Source organism: Pseudonaja textilis, chromosome 2 (assembly GCF_049901715.1).
Source record: "Pseudonaja textilis isolate UNSWEBS1 chromosome 2, rPseTex1.2, whole genome shotgun sequence".
Lineage (NCBI taxonomy): Eukaryota > Metazoa > Chordata > Lepidosauria > Squamata > Elapidae > Pseudonaja > Pseudonaja textilis.
In genome coordinates this window covers 182,389,568-182,409,791 of record NC_141991.1, presented here as the reverse complement: position 1 = coordinate 182,409,791, position 20,224 = coordinate 182,389,568, and the positions used below count along the sequence as shown (strand labels likewise).

At 36.8% G+C, this 20,224-nt stretch overlaps 1 protein-coding gene across 2 annotated transcripts in view; it reads left to right on the top strand.

Annotated features, from left to right (window-relative positions):
• Positions 1–20,224, top strand: part of FOCAD (focadhesin) — a 140,125-nt gene that overhangs the window by 14,504 nt on the left and 105,397 nt on the right. For both annotated transcript variants that reach the window (XM_087926563.1, XM_026718356.2), the window contains exons 5-11: positions 168–272; positions 2,694–2,795; positions 3,684–3,888; positions 5,882–6,088; positions 8,649–8,736; positions 12,364–12,563; positions 13,986–14,243. In XM_087926563.1, coding sequence (XP_087782689.1) covers positions 168–272; positions 2,694–2,795; positions 3,684–3,888; positions 5,882–6,088; positions 8,649–8,736; positions 12,364–12,563; positions 13,986–14,243 — 1,165 coding nt within the window. The remainder of the gene's footprint in view (positions 1–167; positions 273–2,693; positions 2,796–3,683; positions 3,889–5,881; positions 6,089–8,648; positions 8,737–12,363; positions 12,564–13,985; positions 14,244–20,224) is intronic.

The following is a 20,224-nucleotide window of genomic DNA, read 5'->3' as shown; positions in this document are numbered from 1 at the left end:
AGAGCTAATCAAATGAAAAAGTGGTATGTTGAATTAAGTTTTGATCCTGTATTAATGACATAAGCTGAGAAGTCCTTTCAAACTAAAAAATGGGGACATCATGAAAATGTTTCTCTTTGTGTAGAAATCTGTTCATTGAACATGTATTTTTACTGTGCTCTTGATAGGAATGTCCAGGGCTTGATAAAAATAATTGTAAAGCTGTTACAGATGCAAGCCTTGAAGATATCAAAAAGTGAACAACAGCACCAGCTTGACTTATATGCAATCAGGTATGCCTTAAATCAGTGAAATTTGCCATGTTGTTTTGAATTGTAACATGATTAACATTGCAAGTACCAAGGATTCTCATTATTTGCAGTAATGATTTTATAAAGTCATTTTGAAGACTAAATTAGTGAATACTAAAACTTTAGCTGAGAACATGTGTGTTGGGTAACCCAATTTTTCTCCATTCTGCATGTCCATAAATGACCACATGTTTCTTGAGATTAAGAGGAAGAGCCACAATCAAGGCAATGGTCAGATAAATCTGAGTAAATAATAAATAATAATCAATAAATCAGATAAATCCAAAGCAAGAATGGAATTTCAGAAAATATTTCAAGCTTAACCCTCCCTGTGAAGGCAAAGAAACTGGGAGACACATTCAGATTTACAATATTGATGTCGGCATTTTGAAGTATAAAAGACTCAAACTCTAACATTATGCATATTAAAACTACTTTTATTACAGGGTTGCAGTAATCAAATCTTGCAAGATTTCTCTTTATATGACTATTGTCTTGGCTGTGGTTTTTTCCTCATGTTTCTCAAGTTTATCTTCAAAACCCATTATATCACAAAAATGTCAGAAATATTGTGACATATTAATCAGTTACAAATACATTTTATTCAGTGGACAAATTTGAAAATATGAAATCTGCAAATAACAAGAATTCATTGCAGGTATGCAAATAAAAAAAAATTGCCTGAAATGCTGGTTGCTAAGAGTCCAATAAAATCTTCATTAGGCAACAACCACAAAACGGTGGAACTAGGTTTGGGGGGAAAGCCTGAAGAAAATTGGAGAGTAATTTTGGTTTAGTGGTTAAGCCACTGAGTTAGACAGCAAGGGACTGTGAGTTTAAGTCCCACCTTGGCCACTAAAACTAAATGAATGACCTTAGGTCAGTCACTCTCTCTTAGCTCAAATCACTTCACTGGGTTGTTGTCAGAAAATAGGAGGAGGAAGGGCATTGGTTATGTTCACCCCCTTGACTTATTTGTAAAAAAAATAAAGGCTGTATATAAATAAAATAAAACTATTCAGCTGAACTTTTGGCTTAGTATTCTCCAGAAAGCAGCATATATTCAAGTAGACAGTTATGGAGGATGTGATGAAGAGGTAGAAATGTGGCTTGAGGTTAATAGACACATATTTACAATGAAAGAGTTTAAATCTCCAAAGCCAAAGTAAAAACCTCTGACATTATAGACATAACTTAATGATTTGATCAAACCTATATCCATTAACAGTGAGAAAGCTCAGAGAATTTGTGAAATGCCAGACAATTTAAGGAGAGTAATTGATTATGTTTTAAAAAGAGGCCAAAGGATTTGAGGAACGGACATTTGATACCAGAAAGATAAAACAACAAATCTATAAACACTTTGAATGCAACACAGTGATTACTGGAATTCATCATGGATTTCTTGAGAATGAGTCTTAACAGACTTCCTTCCTCCCTCCCTCCCTCCCTGTAGATCTGGAAAGTACTTTGAACCAGAGGTAGTATTCAGCAGGTTCTGACCAGTTCTGGGGAACCAGTAGTAAAAATTTTTTGAATCCCACCACTGCTTTGAATGCAATGTTTCAGCAAAATATTTTACAACTTAACCTATACCTTTAATTAACAATTTAGTTTACACTATGCCTATTAGGTGGGTCAATAGCTACTAAAAACTTGAAAATTAACAATCACATGCATCAAATTATTAAGGTGTATTTAGTGGAGTGATATACAGTCAGGTTTTGGATTGTGGGTTCTTTAGAATCAAATAATAACTTGGATGGCAAGGTGAAAAGTAAAATTGCAAATTACATAAAATTGAATATCTCAGCTAACAGGCAACAAAACCATGCCCAAAACTTGTCCGGAAAATCAGAATTAATTTTAACAGAGGCAGTTTCATATTTTTTCATTTGGGTGAGTGGGTGGGGTGGGATAAAGTCCCGAACAAGCTACATCCTGTATATCAGAAAATATGAAACATTACCCAATATATTTTTCTTGCATTATCATTTTTCTTGATAATGCCCTTTGAGCATCTGAAAAGAGATAGTAGTAAGGAGTGCACAATACAGTATGTTATGCATATATTCATATCAAAGAAGAAATATTATTCATTCATTTATTTCCTAAAATTTATGCAACAGAAATACATTGTAGGAAAAGTTCTGGTATCACAATAAACATATCTTCATTAGAGTTATTATCACCATTCATGAAAGTCATTAAAGAGTTTACTAATGTATTGCATGTAAATACATTCTGTATCCATGAACATGTACTCCGATTAACAAAGCATATATCATGGGCAATTCTGTATATTATTAAAATACTGTATTTATGGTTGTGCTTATTTTTAGGATAATCATATTTGCAAGTTTTATTTTCAATGCATTTCTCCTCATTTTGGTTTTCTCTTAGAAACTCTCCTCACCCTCTTATTATTACACTTGAAAACAGACCTGATTGCTGGCCATTCCTTCTTCAACATATGACCATATTTTTCCAGCAATGTCCAAAAGGGTAGGAAAATAAAATAATTGCATAAGTAATTGATGACACAGTTGGTCCCTAGGTTCTTATGTGAATTCAGGCTTTAACAATACCAGATTTTTGCTGCTAATTAATAGAATGGTAACAGTTACAATAGCTTAGCATTTTAGGTTTAAAACCCCATAGTGCTTTACAGTATTTCTGGGCAGTTTACAATGTAAGTTTTATTTTCATGTTGTCCCCAACAGCCTGGGTCATCATTTTACTGACCTTAGAAGAATGGAAAGCTGAGTCAACCTTGAGCCCTTTTCAGGATCGAACTCCAGGCTGTGGGCAGAATTTGCCTGCAGTACTGTACATGAACTGTGCCACTAGTTCAGCAAAGTGTACTATTCTGACAATAATCATGGTATCGTATTAACATGGTGAAAATACCTCTTGTTTTTTCACTGTTTCACAAATTATATTAGTTACTAGGCTAATGCATGTTTTGGGTAGCACATGAATTTCTGAAAACTTAGGCTTGATTGCTTGCTATGGTTCCTTTATTCAGTATATATCCATGAACATGCTAAGATATTGGATAAGGTCTTGCAGGTTGTACTGCAATCGGCAGATTGCCACCTGTTTAGGCTCTCATTCTTTCTAATTTTTTCTATGATTAGGAATCAACAACTGCTGTGTATTCTAGAAAACATTTTAATTCAGGTCTTTCCAAGTAGCAGTGTTTTATTTGCTTTTCTTTGGTTGTATTTGTTAGTTTACATGTTTTAAACCTTGAGGGTATAGACATTAATTACAATTTTTGTATTTTTCCAGTTTTTTCTCTGACTTTTTGTTGTATACCAAAAGAAGCAATCGATACATTGATTTGATAAATGTCTTGTGATGTCTTAAAATTATTTCTTATAATTTCAGGGCAGAACTTCTATGTGTCAATATAATGAGGCCATTTCTTAGGTACCTATATTGTGAACCTTACCAATTGCGGGAACATGCAGAATTACGCATAAGCCTGCTTAGAGTCTTGCTTCAGCCATATGGACTTTTGGATAGAGAGGAACCCCCTGCGCTTGAATGCCACCTTCTTCAATTGTTTTGTGACCTAGTCCCGTATTATCAGGTAAAACTTCTCCAGTGCTAACCTCTCATTGCACATTATTTTATTTATTTACTTTCTATTTTTTCTAAATTTCTTTAACATATGTACATATGCCAGTTAAAGATGCTGAGCTTGTCCGCTTGGGTTCGAGACCTGAGTGCCGTATGACGGGGTGAGTCCTGTTACAGCTCCTGTTCACCTAGAAGTTAGGAAACATGCAAATGTGGGTAGATAAATAGGTACCGTTTCAATGGGAAGGTAACAGTGTTCCATGCGCCTTGGCCACGTGACCATGGAAGTAACTTTGGACAATGCTAGCTCCCTCGACTAAGAAACAAGGATGAACACTCTGCTAGCAGACATGACTAGACAGGGGAAACCTTTACTTTTATGTCTATGGCCACCCATATACCAAACCTGGGATAGTGGATAAAAGAAAACAAAATGACAATCCATAGTGTAAAAATAGCAAATCTGAGGACCTTAAAAAAATTCATTAATCACAGATGTACCATATCAGAGGGTTTCTTTTGGGTGGGTGGGGCATCATGGCTCTAGTACCTGGGGAACAGCCAAGCCTTTATGGCTTTCCTTTCTGTAGTTAAAAAAGTTACATGGAAGGAGCATCATGGTTGCCTGTATCTCAAGTCTGTTCCATAAGACAGGCACCATTACTGAGAAAGATTCACCAAATGATCTTACTTTACTGAAAGGAGTTGGAGCCTGCCCACTCTGATTTGGTGGGATAGGCAGAAACTATTGGGGAGAGGCAGTCCTACAAGTATCTTGGCCCCTTCCATGTAGGACTTAAAAATAACCATCAAAACTTGAATTTCATCCAGAGCCCACTGCACCTTATGAAGAAACATGCAAATGTGGGTAGATAAATAGGTACCATTTCAATGGGAAGGTAACAGTGTTCCATGCGCCTTGGCCACATGACCATGGAAGTAACTTTGGACAATAATTGGGTTTACAGATAGTCCTTGACTTATGATGACTGGTTTTTTAATAATTGTTCGAAGTTATAATAAACTCAAAAAATTATTTATGACCTGTCCTTGAAGTTTTGGCTGCCACACACATCCATGATCACATGACTACACTTTGGGTGCCTGAAAACCGGCTTGTATTTACAACCAATTACAGTGTCTGTGGTTACATGATTGCTTTTTGTGACTTTTCTTGTTTTTTCTAGCTGGATTTGGACCATGTGATTTGCTTAGTGACCAGAGTGACTTGCTTAACAACATTATAAAAACAGTTGCAGGATCACATCTGGTCATGTGGTAATTTGATTTACAGCAACTTATGATAAATTCTAGGCTCAATTGTGGTCACAAGTCAAGGACTACCTGTGCTATGGAACGCTCAGTACTGCTTGGCTCTTGAATTCTGGACATGCAGAAAATTCTAAATGTTCTTCAGCCGTGCAGAGCATGTTGCATTGATCCAAGTGACTGAGATATGAGTGACCATGACCATTCCTCCAGTTCTAGGAATGGATATAGTTAGTGCACAAGATGTGATCGGGCAAAGGTCCTCCTGGCAATGGCTGTCACCTGCTTCTTGAACAGGAACTCTGAGTCTAAGGGAAACCTCAGATTGTACACTAACTCTGCCTGGAGGAGAGTTACCCCATTCAAAGACCACTGCATGCAAGGGACCCTGAGGCTCATAGCCATTTGGTCATGTCAAGGTTGATGTAAAGTTGGTTTATCCCTATCCAGACCCACATGGATTCCAATCACTGGGAAAGCACTTTGACAATATTGCTTGGCAGCTAGGGATAGAGATGTACAACTAAGTATCATCAGTATAATATCAGGCACGTGTTTCTAGAATGCATATAGAGGTAGGATCTTAGATTACCTATTCCAGGTAAACTGACATACTATGAACACAATATGTATTGCTTTCCTCTATGCAAATTCTTCATTTATATATATCTATCTATTAACACTTTATGCCTTTGCATGTATAATGTAATCTTGTTTTTTTTTTCTTTCCATAGGTAAAAGATGCTGTACAGATCACAGAAGCATTGCTTTTTCTGCAGGAATTATTTCGGAGTCTGCTGCGTTACCCTAGTTTTTGGAAGACACAATTATGTCATCTTTGTCTGCAGCTTCTGGTTTTCTGTGGGGTTAGCCTGCAGGCCACAGGGGAATGTTCATCTTTAATTGGCTTAATGGAAGAAAATGTTGAGCTTCTGAAAGAGGTAGGCTTTTTGGGGAATAAGATAACTTTTAAAGATGTATTCATATCTAATTTGGGTGGTGGCCCTTAACTTTTGTCACTTAGTTGTAAGGCTTTTGTTAGTAAGGTGGACTGTAAACAGGCATCACAGGTATGTAAGGACACAAGAGTTGCTGAGAAGTACATTTATTATAGAAAAACTAAGTCATTATATAAACTTTCCCAGCATCTATATACAACTAAACAGGGGTGGAATTCAATTTTTTAAACAACCGGTTCTGTGGGCATGGCTTAGTTGGTGGGCGTGGCTTGGTGGTCATGTGATTGGGTGGACGTGGCTTGGTGGTCACGTTATTGGCTGGGCGTGGCCAACTAAATATCACATTGAGGCGCGCATCTCCTCGCCTGGCCTCTCATGACTCTGGGGATGCTGTGACAGTCATAAGTGTGAAAAACGGTCATAAGTCACTTTTTTTCAGTGCCACTGTAACTTTGAATGGTCACTCCATGCAAGCAAAGTACCAGCAAAGGAGGGAAAGAAAACTCCAGAGAAGTTCTTGAGACAGGAAGTCTAGTCCTGCCAAGAATGTAATAAGGGTTAATGGAGAGGCAGTTTCTGTAAGCAACACCAGAATGTTTCCTTCCTGCCCCTCCGTGCACTTTGGCTGAGCTGTGTAGTACCACTCTTGTCCACCCTCATACACAAAGGTAACCCATGCTGCTCACCCAGACTTCCTTTCCTACCTGCAAAGTATCTCTAATACATGTACTCCTTTCCTGACCCCCCACCCATCATCCAGTGTGCCTTTGTTGACCTATGCAGCACTTTCTGTGCATCCCACACATCATTTCTTATTTACACTGCCCTCAGTAACTTTCAAGCTTCCCACAAGCAAAATAAATGGAGAAGCCAGCAGGAATTTGAGGGAGGAAGGAAAGAAGGTAGGTAGGTAGGTAGGTCGGAAGGAAGGAAGGAAGGATATCCAGTGCTTCCTGCTAGTTCCCACAAGGAATTTCAATGGGGAAGAATTTGGAAGCTGCTGCCCCTCCTACTGCTTTTTTTTTTTTTCCTGCAGGTGGTCATACTATTTTTTTGTATAGATAAGAAAACATCTTCGAAAGAATGACCCAGTGAGGCATTGGTTGTATAGTAAGCTTTATTTGCAGGTAATCCTTGACTTAACAATACAATTGAGCCTGGAATTTTGGTCGTTGAGTGAAGCGATCACACCAGCAATGTGGCTGCTTCACTCAATAACTGCAATCCTGACATTCCTAATTGCAGTTGTTAAGTGGATGGATTTCTAGATAAGGAGTACGGATGGGGTTGAGGAAACCCTGGAGGTTCCACTCAAGAACTGAAAATACTCTGTGCCAAAATCCTAGCAGGTTTTTCAGCTTCTGAGGAAAAACACTCTTGGTCTGCACCGGGCCTCCCAGGTCTTCCTCCATCTGCCTAAAGTACTCTGTGCTGATTACCTTATCACACTGCCACTCTGTTCTCTGCTTGAATTTTGGATTCCTCTCGTCTCTAGAGTCTGGCTGAAAGAGCTGCCTCCTGAAGGATGTCAGCTCTCCTCTGAGTTTGGAAAGGATCACCTTCTACTGGGTGGAGAAATGGAATTCAAATCATTAGGATCTGAGCTCTATTTTTGCACTGCATGGGAGGATGTCAGTTTTTCTCTGCCTGCAGAATAGAACTTCTTCCATGGGTTGCTGAAACAGATCTCAAATCATCAGGACCTGAGCTCTGTTTATCCACCTTGCTGAAGGCGTTCAGTGTCCCTTGGTGGGCAGATCTTTCAGCCAGTCCTCAGAGACAAGAGAAAGTCCTTTTGGCTGGCAACGGCAGCTTGCAACTTTTCCCCATCTTCTGTGTGATGATGCTAGGAAATAAATCTGGGTCTTACTATCTTTGTTCCTGTTGGAGTCATATACATTTTTAGTAATGTAGAGAATTACAAGATTCCCTAGTTTACAAGTCAAGGATTCATTATTTGTAAAAGCTGACTTTCAAAGAACATTAGCCTTTTTGACAAGTAAGCACTTAAACGCAGAGATTACTCTAACCTTATTATAAAATGGAACAGTATAAATCAGCTATGCTATTATATATACCTATTACCTACTCTGAACATAGACCTTTTGGCTCTGTTTTTTCTTGTGTAATGAGGATCAAAGAAAGCTGTTGTTGCAGTCCCAAGACCAGAGAAGGGAAATCTGGCTGGCGTTTTTCATGTATATATACACTTATTCAAGCAATATGTTTAAACACCAGTTAGTATTCATTAACTCTCTTGAGAGGAGCCAGAGTCAGTCACTGGCTCTTATGTTATGACACTGTTGTCTGTTGCTGAGGAAATGGAACATGGGAAGTAGCTATGTTACCAACACCAAGTAAAGTCAGAAGGAACTTAAGAGTTATTTATTTTACATATTAAGGCTGAAGAAATATGCTTCATTTTATTAGTTTAAAAAAAACAAGAGTGTAAAATTTGCTTAGGGTATTTATTTCCATAGGCTGTGTTGTATGTTATGCTTGGAAAGAAAATCAGACTTGATTGTGTATCTTGGTTCTTCAGGGTTTTCCATTTCAGATGACCATCATTGGATTAGGTGTGCTTCTGCTGCAGATTCCAGCTAGTCAGCAAAAGCCTATTTTAAATCTAGGTAAGACTTCATCGTAAAATTGCAATAATTCCCTGAAAAATTGCTTGCTTTATTTAGGAAGTATCGGATGGGATTCAAATTTTTTAACAACCAGTTCTATGGATGTGGCTTGGTGATCATGTGACTGGGTGGGCGTGGCTAGGTGGTCATGTGACTGTGTGACCATGGCCAACCCCGACATCACTGACATCGAGGGGTGCTTCTCCTCTCCTGGCCTCTCATAACCATGGGAATGCTGCAATGGTTGTAAGTGTGAAAAACAGTCATAAGTCACTTTTTTCAGTGCCACTGTAACTTTGAATGGTCACTAAATGAACTGTTGTAAGTCAAGGGTTACCTGTACAAAAATACAAAAAGCTTATTTGCTTGCAAAAAGCTGCCCTAAATACCAATCATTAGATTAAAAATACCTGCAAGCTGGAGTTACAAATCAGGCAGGGTGCCAGAGCATCTTGAGGAATTAAAATAGTTAAAATGCAATGATAACTATCGGCAGCCAACTCTTGCTTATAAAGTGAAACCCTTTAGCAGAGAGGTCATTTAAACTCTCCAGAAAGAGCACACCCAGGAGAAGCAATCCTTAGATCTATTTGCACCACTTGAAGATACCACTTAAAGATACTGGTCTCATTCATCTTACAAGATATCCTAAGGAAATCATCCAGATTTAAGGAAAGGCCACATGCCCTCCAGAAAGGCAATAAAAAAATCAGTGCCAAACTTGCATCCTGCCTCTTGGAAGTACACCCCAAAATGACAGTGCCAGGAACCACTAAAGCATTGAAGGAAGACCCCCTGCCCAGATAGAAAAAGAAACCATGAGGCAGGAAAAAATTCAAACACAATGCAAATAATTAAATCACAACAGTAGCTATTGCTTGTTAAACCAATTACCAGAACAAATAGACCCAGGAACTAGTCAGATTTCTCAACCCAGTTTCTTTTCAGGAACAGAGATTAACTTTTTTCTTTCCAAACAAAGCTGAATAGAGAAAATTATCCCGTTAATAAACACAGGATTAAACGTCACCAAGGACAGAATTGAACTTCATCAAAAACCAATTTTAGACCAAAATTCAGAAAGGATATGTAAACTCACGTTTGAATGTCGATCTTTCTAGCTAGCCAAGAAGCCTTGGTGAATGTCACTCATCTTGGTTCCTTTTTATTAAAAGCTTCTTTCTGGCAGATTTGCTTCATTATTCAATTATTTCTTCAAAGTACTGATTCCGGCTGGAAGAACTCCAACAGGTATTTCCTCCCAACAGCAGTTTAAAAAGCTTAAAACAATCTTTCCCCATTAAGAAAGTACCAGCAAAGAAAAAAAAAACTCTGGAGACAAGAAGTCTAGATGTACTCCCAAGATTGTAATAAGGGTTAACAGAGAGACAGTTTCTGTAAACAGGGCAATAAAGATTATGCTAGAAACAACACCAGAATGTTTCCTTCCTGCCTTCCTTACAGGATTAGCCCTGTAAAGTGGAAAAAAGCAAGAGATTTCTTCAAACAACCGGTTCTCCGAACTGCTTAGAAAGTTAACAACAGGTTCTAGCAAATAGGTGAGAACCGGTAGAATCGCACCCCTGGGAAGTATCACTTTGTTGCTCTTGTTGGCAACTATGGTAGATTGAATTTGTTGCCCATAAAGATTAGTAGGAGATTATATACCATAAATATATATTTGTTTAGGTATTTTTATGCCCAGAATGTCCTTCAGTTACTTGAGAAAAGGTCAGTGATTTAAATATCAAATTAAGTAAGAGGAAATACAGAACATTACTCACGAGTTCCATGAAATACTTAGATTGGAAACTAATTTCATTTACAATAATCCTAATCAAAATTAGAATAGAATATCCATTTAATGACAAAAATACATTTGTCATATTTATCAGCCAAAAAGTACTCCAGAAATTTCTTCTGTATCATCTCAAAGACTTTTCCAGTTAGGCATCATGCTGATTTAATTTTTCTAATGTATATTTAAGGTACCAATTAGTAATCCAATATTATTCAAGGGTTTTCATCCAATGATGAAACCAGATTGTGAAGGGTGGACAATCAGTTTAATAATTTATGTAATCCACATACCGGAGTCACTGTCAACATTTTTCCATTAGTATTTAATAAAATCACAATGAACATTTAATAAAATACAAATAAAGACTGTAAAAGAAGTAAAAGAAAAAAAAGAGAAATCTGAAAAAATAAAATATTAATAGATTTCCAGATAAGAGGTACTGAAATAGAATATGGGGACTTTCCCTCTTCCCAACTGTTGGTCCCAATCCAAAGTGGTTCATCTCTCTCTAAAAATGTGAAAAGAAAAACACTGAGCATTAAAAAAGCTGCTACTACCTTTCTTCAAATGATCTCAACACAATAACCTTCTCTGGATCTTCTGTGACAAATTGCTGGAAAAAGGAAAAAAAAGAATTAATTTATTTTTGATTTGCTGCCCAGTGGGCTTTCTGAATAACATCTGCGTCTGAACTGTTTGTGGAGTCAGATCTGAAAAAATCATTATTTCCTTTGTATTTTATTCCAAAAATCCCACTAGCTAAGATAAATGCTGGATGTGATCCCATAGTGTATATCTTACAAATTTCATAGCAGTAGGACAGTGAGCATCTCAACATAGTTTTTCCCCCTCTTAGTTTCTTTATTTTACTCTTGTGGATCAGGAATAAATTTAGAAGAAGCTAAAGCTTTCCGCTGTTCTACATCTCACTTAAGAAGCTTCTTTCCCTGGAAAGAATGGTCCAATTCTTATTTATTATATTTTTTGTGGTTATCTTACAGGTACTAGGTGTTGATAAATGACGCAAGACAAAGGTTTTTCCACTTAGCAATGAGAACTACAGTATTTACTAAGCACAGTGAAAATATGCTGAAATACTACTTCGTCCTTGAGAGGTCTTTGATGCTCTCTGAGTTTGGTTGTTTTCTTGCAGTTGTTTCATTACCCAAACTAGATAACATCATCTGTGTGCGCTGATGTTGTTATCTAGTTTGGGTAATGAAGAAAACTACCAATGAAGAAACTTAATGAAGAAAACAAGAAAATATCCAACTTCAGAGAGCACGAAGAACTCAGCATTTCAACTCTGAGGTTTCTTGGTCCCTTGTCCTTGGAAGGTATCAAAGTTATAAACTCAGTTTGCCACCATTCAACCCAGGAATCTCATATTCCTATTTCTACATTGATTCCATAGTAAATGTACATGTAGTATTGTGGGAGTTGAGATTCTCTAAATGAGACAGAATTATAAATTATCTCAGATTAAAGGGTATTTGTCTACTGAAGGAACTTTGAGTGTAAATGTGAATGCAGCCACTTTATTATGACTCCCTAGGACAAGGGTCTCCAACCTTGGCAAGTTTAAGACTTGTGGGCTTCAATTTCCAGAATTCCTGAGCTAACGTGACTGGAGGAGGAATTCTGGGAGTTAAAGTCCACAAGTCTTAAAGTTGTCAAATTTGAAGACCCTAGGATGTTGATGCTGCATGTTATTGAATACCTTTCTATTCTAAAGGGAGATTGTATCTATTCTGTTACTTTTCAGTATTGTATTAGATAGTTTTGAGTTTTAAAATTCTTAATACAAATGTTCTCTTGTTTTATAGCCATCAAGCTTCTGTCAGGTTTGGAAATAAAGATGACTCCAATGATGGCTGCTATCTTAGTGATGCCTGCATTGCAAATATTATCATCTACAGCTGTTCAGGACAACATGACTGAGGAGAATGATAGCACGACTAGGCAGCAATTAGCCATTAATCTTCTAGAGATTATAAAGCAGGAAGAGCTGAAAGAGCAGCACTTGGTAAAGTTTTCATGCTTACTTTAAGTTTTCCAGCTGTGGGAAAATAATAGTTATATAATAATTCAAACTTTCAACTCTTTTTTTTTAAATCAAACAATGTAAAATATTAAAATAGGTAATGAAGTATGGGGGAAGAATATTAGGAGAGAATAAATCAGATTGTGAGGGGGCAACATAAATAAGCACATGTGGTAATTGTTAGCTGATATCATATCATATCTTAAAGACATTGGATTGTCCTTTACCTAAGTAGAATCTTGGCTTGAGAAGGTCTTTTAGTTAATGTGTCAGGGCTGTTAAGTACCTAAAGCATGGGTACCTAATCTTTGGCTTGCCTGGCTTTATTGAGTGAAGAGGAATTATCTTGGATCATACACAAAATATATAATAATGTATATAAATAATGTGTGTTTTAAATGCAGGATTTGAGGGAGGAAACATGAGGCTTTTCAGTAGGTCGGGAGGTCTTGAGTGGCCGGTTCCATCACTAAGCTCCCCCCATGGCCTTCCCCACTCTTAGATACCTCATGTACTTAACTTACACATTTGTTAACAAATGTATGGGCAAAAGCAGGGAGTAATCACGTTCAAGTTACATGGTTCACTCCTATGAATTCTCGAGTTATGAATGTAATTGGCAAGCCCCATTACATTTATAACTCAAGGATTACCTGTAATTCATACAAAATGGGGGAGTTAATTGGCAAGTAGAATTAAAGAGTTCCAAATAAAACCAAGTCCATCTGGGGCTTAATCAAATATCCTGTGGGTTAGTCCAGCAATTCATCTGATTGGGTTGGAGAGCGTCCAAAACATGTCCGCCTCCTCATATTAAGCCTATATTGATATAATCGTGTATGATATGCCTTAAGAGCCAGAAATGTTTAGGTCCACTTGGAGTGGCAATGGGGTACTGCTTTGAAGAACCTCCTTAAAGAGGAAGCAAGAATCCCTTTGTATGTTAAGAAGCTCCAGCTAATTTTAGCATGCCAATAATTCATAATTATTTGGGGCTTTAAGCATGCTTTTTAGTAACAGAACTCTAGCACTTCCTTTATAGCGATTGACATTTGGGAAGTTTAAGAGGGTATGTAATATAAGTATAATGGTAAGTTTAGTTTAAAAGAGGAAGCCATAATTGACAACAGTGATGTTGGTGACTTATTTGAATGAAAAAAACTCTTCAACAGCAATAAGATAATGTAATTGTTCTTTGCAGCTTTCCCCAACCTGGGACTGTTCAGATGTGCCAGTCCAATATTTCCACAATTCCTAGCCAGTATTTTCCTTGTCCACACAGGCTGCAAATTATGGGAATCATGGTTTTAATATATATTTGAAAGTTGAATAAAATATCCAATCTTTGGCATCATGAAGGAAAGCAGGTTCGTTGTTATAATAGGCCTTTTTCATTTCCCACAGGTCTCTTGGGAGCACTTCTTCCCCATAAATAGCACCTATGGTTCATTGTATGTCACTTGGCAACTCCTTTGGCTTCTGAGAGACAAGACCTCCATGCTTGACTGGTTGTCTTCTGTAAAATCAATGCTTCCTATTGCGACACAAGTTTCTGTCCATGTTGTTCTCCTGGTAGCTCATCTCCTCATTCAAGAGAATGGGGATAATCTTCATAGTGTGCTGGATGCAACCATAGAAATGGCAAAGGTGGATTCATCACAGGTAAGATTGATTTTTGATAAAAGGCCTATATCTAATATCCAAATGACCTCTCAAAATCAGTCTGAGCCTCTTACCTCTATAACTTTTGGCTTTTTGCATATCACCTTTTTGTTATATGTTCTTCCCAGCTCCTCTTATAACAAAAGTAGCAGATGATCAGATGTGAAGTTAGTGATTATTAATTTCATCTACGGAGGCTCTTGTGTGTGAAACCTTAACAGGCTAATCTACACATATATGAAAATACTCATGGACTTTTCTATTTTCTATTAACCTTGGATATATTGGAAGCATTAAATAGGTTGATATAATGTTAAAATACAAAGAGAGCTGAACCATTGAATTATAAGAAATAAACTTTGCAAGAATAAAGAATGCAATTCATTAATAACTATGAAGCATTCAGTAATTGTATTCTATTAATGTTAAACACTTTAGGGTGCATTCAAACACTATATTTCTTTCTCACTGTAAAATTATTAAACATGCAGAACTATTAAATGGCTGTTTAAGTATCATAAAGTCCGAAGAATTGCAAAGGTTAACAATAAAATAGTGAGAGAAAATCTTACGTTGTAGATACACAACAGCTGATCCACTGTATTCCATTTCCTTGGCTGTCTTGTTTTTTTTTTTAAAAAAAAAACATGCATTCAAAATGCAAAAAAAAAACATTTAATGATAAGAGAGGAATTCTGCTTTACAGTTTGCAGCTCTCTGCGGGAACAGCTGTCTGTGGATGGTTTTTGTTCAGGATGCTTTTATCATATTAATTCAGAACAGATAAATGGGAACTACTTTACACAAAATGGGGAGCTTGGGAATTTCTTTTCAACCTCAAATGGCCTGAATTGTCTTTGTTCAAGATTTTCTGCTGATTTTTTTTTTTCAGTATAGAATAGAGAAACGGAAAAAGGTTAGAACCACAGAGGCTGTTGCCAGTGGCAGTCAGCTGTAAATTATTTGCATAGTTATGGATGAGGATATGGGTTAACCCTAGATCAACCACATTGAGTGCTAGAAAAAAGCATTTTTAGACTTTTGGGTATTTGGCTTGTTGGGAGGTTTATGGTTAAGTTTATTATTAGCAGAAGATGCTTGGCTTTTGTGTAGTTTTCTTTTAGATGTGTGTCACAATATGTTTTAGTACATTGGAAAATGGCTATGATAAATCAATGTTATAGCAGACTAACTTGTTTAGAGTTTATGTGCTAAAATCATGAAGAAAGCTTAAGACAGATATAACATTTTTGAAAGAAGCATTATACTTTGCAAAACTGATCAAATAAACATGAAATATAAGTAACAAAAATATTTCAATCAAATTTTTGCAATGTACATAGGCAATATGATAGCTATCTATTTTGCTATAAATTATTTATATTTGGAATTGAGATATTTTGCTTAAATCTCTACAATTTAATTTTCGTCTATGGGATCAAATTGCAGAGGCCTGTTCTTTTTTGATGTTTGCATAATATTTTAATAAATTAGACATTCTAAATAGGAAAAATGTAATAGAAGATGTGAAAAAACATTAATCTTAATTTATCATTTACTATTTAAGATTGTTGTGAATGCTTCTAAGGCATTTTGATAGGACTTCAGAGATACCCGTGTGCTACAATTGTGAAGTAGGAAAAGAGCAACTTTTCTTTTTGAGATTATTTATTTATTAAATTTATTATTATTTTATGCTGCCCGTCTCCTGTATAAGGTGACTCTGCTTATAGGTTATAAAATAAGTTAAAAATAATTAATGTATTAAAATGTTTAAACTACAATAGTTTATGATGGAACCAAAACCAAGAGATGGAGAAAAATGGGATGAGGTCTCCTTATTCTGTCAGCCTCCTCCTCAGGGTCCCAGGCCAAAACAGTGAGAACAGTTCTTACCCCCAGTGGTAGAAGTTCCACAGGGATGGGGTCACAGCAGGAAAGGCTCTTCTTCCACCCACCTGCTGAAATTCCTTAGCAGATGCTATCCAGAGTAGGCCTCTACTGTGATGTGAGTGGTGCAGACTAGTCCCATTGGGGAGAGATGGCTTCTCAGGTACCTAAATATTCTTTTGGATCGAAAAATAATACCTGTGAGTTAATGAGTATCTCTGAATCTCCTCAAATATTAACAGTGCCTTGTTTAAGCTCTCTTTGGATCCTGTTCTATTATGTGGATAGAAGCTATAGATCAGGGGTGTCAAACTCAAAGCCCGCGGGCCGGATCTGGCCTACAGAGTGCTTAGATCTTGCCTGCAAGGCCGCCCTGGAAACAGGCAAAGGATCGGCCTGCAGTGCCTCTGCCAGTGAAAATGGAGTTTAGCCTTCCTGAACTACGTTTTTGGCTGCAACAGCCTCCTGCAACCCTCTGCCAAACTCTGGCACAGTGCTCAGGCCATGCACCCTTCCCCCAAGGTCAAACACCATCCTGAAGTGGCCCTCAATGAAATCGAGTGTGACATCCCTGCTTTTTATTTTGGTTAAAAATTCAAGTGCTTTCTTCCAAACACAGGTAATCTTCATTTAACAACCACTTGTTCCATGAGTATTTGAAGTTATAACAAGAATGAACAAGTGGGACTTACAACTAGTCTTCGTAGTTGTGGCAGTCACAGCGTTCCCACAGTCATATGTTCATGATTTAGGCGACCAAATTGCAATTATGTTGCAGCATCCCACGGTTATGTGACTGCTATTTGTGCCCTTCATGGCCAGTTTCCAGTAGGCATGTCAGTGAAGAAGCTGAGTAGAAAGCTACAAATGGTAACCATGTCCCAGTGCATTTAACTAAAGAGGGTTTGTTTAATGATGGCAACCAGAAGTCCTGGAAATTCTAATTTGGTGCAGTCATGTGATATCACATTTTATAACTCAGTTGCTTAGGGACAGAGTTGCTGGTCCCAATTATATTAAGTAGGGACTAGCTGTAATTTGCGATCTACAACTCTTAGTGCTTTCATTTCCAGTAGCTTATGTAAAAGCAACTGTACATCTAGCAATATTGCAGTTCTCAAAGTTTGCCTTTTAAAACCTTTCCATCAACCAAGCCTCTCCATCAGAAATTACATTTTGACAGTTTTCTGCTTCTTGGCACAAAAGTATCTTGAACATGTTGTATCAAAGGTCACATAAACATATTTCATTATATTTATTTATGGAGCACTCTTTTATTTTTACAGTCAGTGTCTGATGTTTACACCAGTTCAAACTCTTGCAGTCAGAGGAGAGGAACATGACTTTTAATTTCATAGTGTCATCATGTAGATAATGTTTTTCTTTCTAAAGAACAAGACCTTGCTGAATGCTTGCTAATTGACTTATCCGAATGGATTTTAAAAGAGACATATTGTTCCATAAGCTTTCTATTGACCAATTGTAGTTGCTTTAGCTTGTAGCTACAATAGCCTTGATAGCTTACAGTACTACATGTCTGTGTTGACTAATAAGTGACCCCTAATTGAATGGCTTATCCAGTACTACTTAATATTTAAAAAGGAAGTAGGAAAGTTGTAGTTTATCCTACTTTTCCTTGATCCTTTTTTCAGGAATTCCATTTAGCTCAATATACCAGGGACAGCTGATAAGATCAAAGAGAGCAATAGGCATATAAAGCTGCCATTTCTTAACTTGCAGAGTATCTGGTCATTTAAAGGCATAAGTTCCTCAAATGAGACATTCGTTTGGCTCAGCACACAAGTTGATTGTTACATTATGACTCAATAGAGAAATGCAATGATCCCCCTCTTTAGAAAGAATCTAAATTGGCTCCTGCAAGTATTCCAGTGTTTATTTTTAGAGAAAAATAAAACTACTTTTAAAAAAGGCAGTGTAAAACAAATACTCTTTGGCAGTCTTTTTATTTTGTTTTGTTTTCTTAAATTCTGTTGAAGAGATCAATTGGTAAGCCTGTGCTATTCATCTAAGATAATAAAGAATCTGCTATGGGCTGAGATATGTAGCTCTGCTTGCCACATGAATGCTGTATATGCTTATAGGGACATCTGTCACTGATTTCTGTTGAGGTCATTTGCATACTGTGCAAAATAGCCAATATGGGCCTTAATACAATTGCAGTCTGATATAAGGTTGAGCAAAGGAGATCTGCATACTTCATAGAGGAACTATTTAACATTTGCAGTCTATCTGCTTCCAATGCATCTTATAAGGCAAAGAATGATTTGGAACAATTGGGAAGTTCAAGAATTCTTAGATGAGTATGGTGCTAGCTTGAATGTGGAAAATCACTGCAGAAGTCATACTGATTTGTTTTGTTGGCAAAAGAGTTTAATGCTGCTTTCCTAATGGGTTGAATGGACTCATTGTGTCAAAAACACTATTATTATGTTGTGTGTGAATCCAACCATGCTGCAAGAATAAAAAATTAAATCGTTTGACTGAGAGGTCATTTGTGCATTGTAATACAAGATCTATTACCATTATTAGTGGATTATGAGTCCCTGGGGGATATTCACCCTTTTATGGTCTAGCTAAACTGCAGCAGTAAAATACTTAGTTGTAAATGACAGCCTTCTGGGAAATTCATATGAAGATAGTCCTCTTCTATATTTGGACTCAAGTGGAAGACCAAGAACAAATCAAATGAAAAAATAAATGAAACTCGATTTTAAGCCAAAATGGCATTTCAAATTCTCAGTTTGGAAACTAGGGTATGTGTGTGTATGTGCATGCAAAAATGATTTTTGTCTTTAATAACTATAAATTACATTACAAAGGGAATATACTGACCATTATAAAGGAACATATGAGTAATGTAAAATTATGGCATTGTACAATATAGAATAATCAAAACACATCAGATTAAAATAAAATCCAAAATTAAGAGCACTGTCCAGGTACAGAGACTGGTTTGAAGATTGCAAAAGATGAAATAACAGTAACTTATATACAGCTTCAAAATTCTGAAATGTGACAGATACACATATTAAGTTTACAGCCTGAAGAACATGGTAGAAAATTAAATCTCATATGCTTTGTATTAATTTATAGCAGAAATGATATTGTAGTGAAAGTGATGCTATTAAGAGAATAGCAACATTGTTCTTACTCTGAAATCTTACGTTTGAGTTACAACAGTTTGTGTCCTGTATTCTTAAAATGGCAGCAATTTTAAGTTGCATTGCCAAGGTTGAGGCCTGGAGACAATGCCTTCTGCAGGCCGTCAAGTTTGACCTACACCTTCTCCCAATTAGTTCCTTATTTTTTTCCTTTATGTTATTTTGTCTCTTGCTGCCTTACTGTCGGCACAATAAACACACACTCCTTCACGTTTTGCAGATAGAATACTGACAAACCCCACCCCCCACCCCCCATTTGTTAGACAGTTTCTGTGCAAAGTATAAACAATAGTTGTGCCTGGAATTTTCATTTCTCTAAGAACCTTTTTTTTTTTCAAAAGAAGATTATGTAGTTGTGAGTCCAAGCACTTTGTTTTATAAAGAATGCTTTTTCCCGTATTGTATTATAAATTAAAAACTATTCTTCTATATCATCAGATGGTCTTATTTCTCTTTTCTTCTCTCCTCTTCTATCCCCTCCCTTCCCCTCCCCTCTTTTTTCTTTTGAAGGTAATTGCTGTGTAGCTAAATGAAGACTGACTTGTTCTCTAGATATAAACATGGGTAGCAATTCTGTTTTGTGAAGGATCATATTTTGATCCTGGCTAATAATTTTAAGAGCAGCCTTGTAAGTCTGTTCACATGCCTGGTTTGACTGAGATTTTTTTTTAAACTATAGTTTATTTTCTGAAGAAAGAAAGAAAGAAAGAAAGAAAGAAAGAAAGAAAGAAAGAAAGAAAGAAAGAAAGAAAGAAAAGGGGGGGAGGAATGAAATAGCTAACTCTTTGTCAGGCATCTAATGGAGAGGGTTGGCCTAGCTGCTGAATCTTTGGAGATGGTGAGGGGTTGAAAATGCTGCATTGCTAAGCAACACATTCATTCAATAGCTTTCTGAGTGTGTTCGTAGGC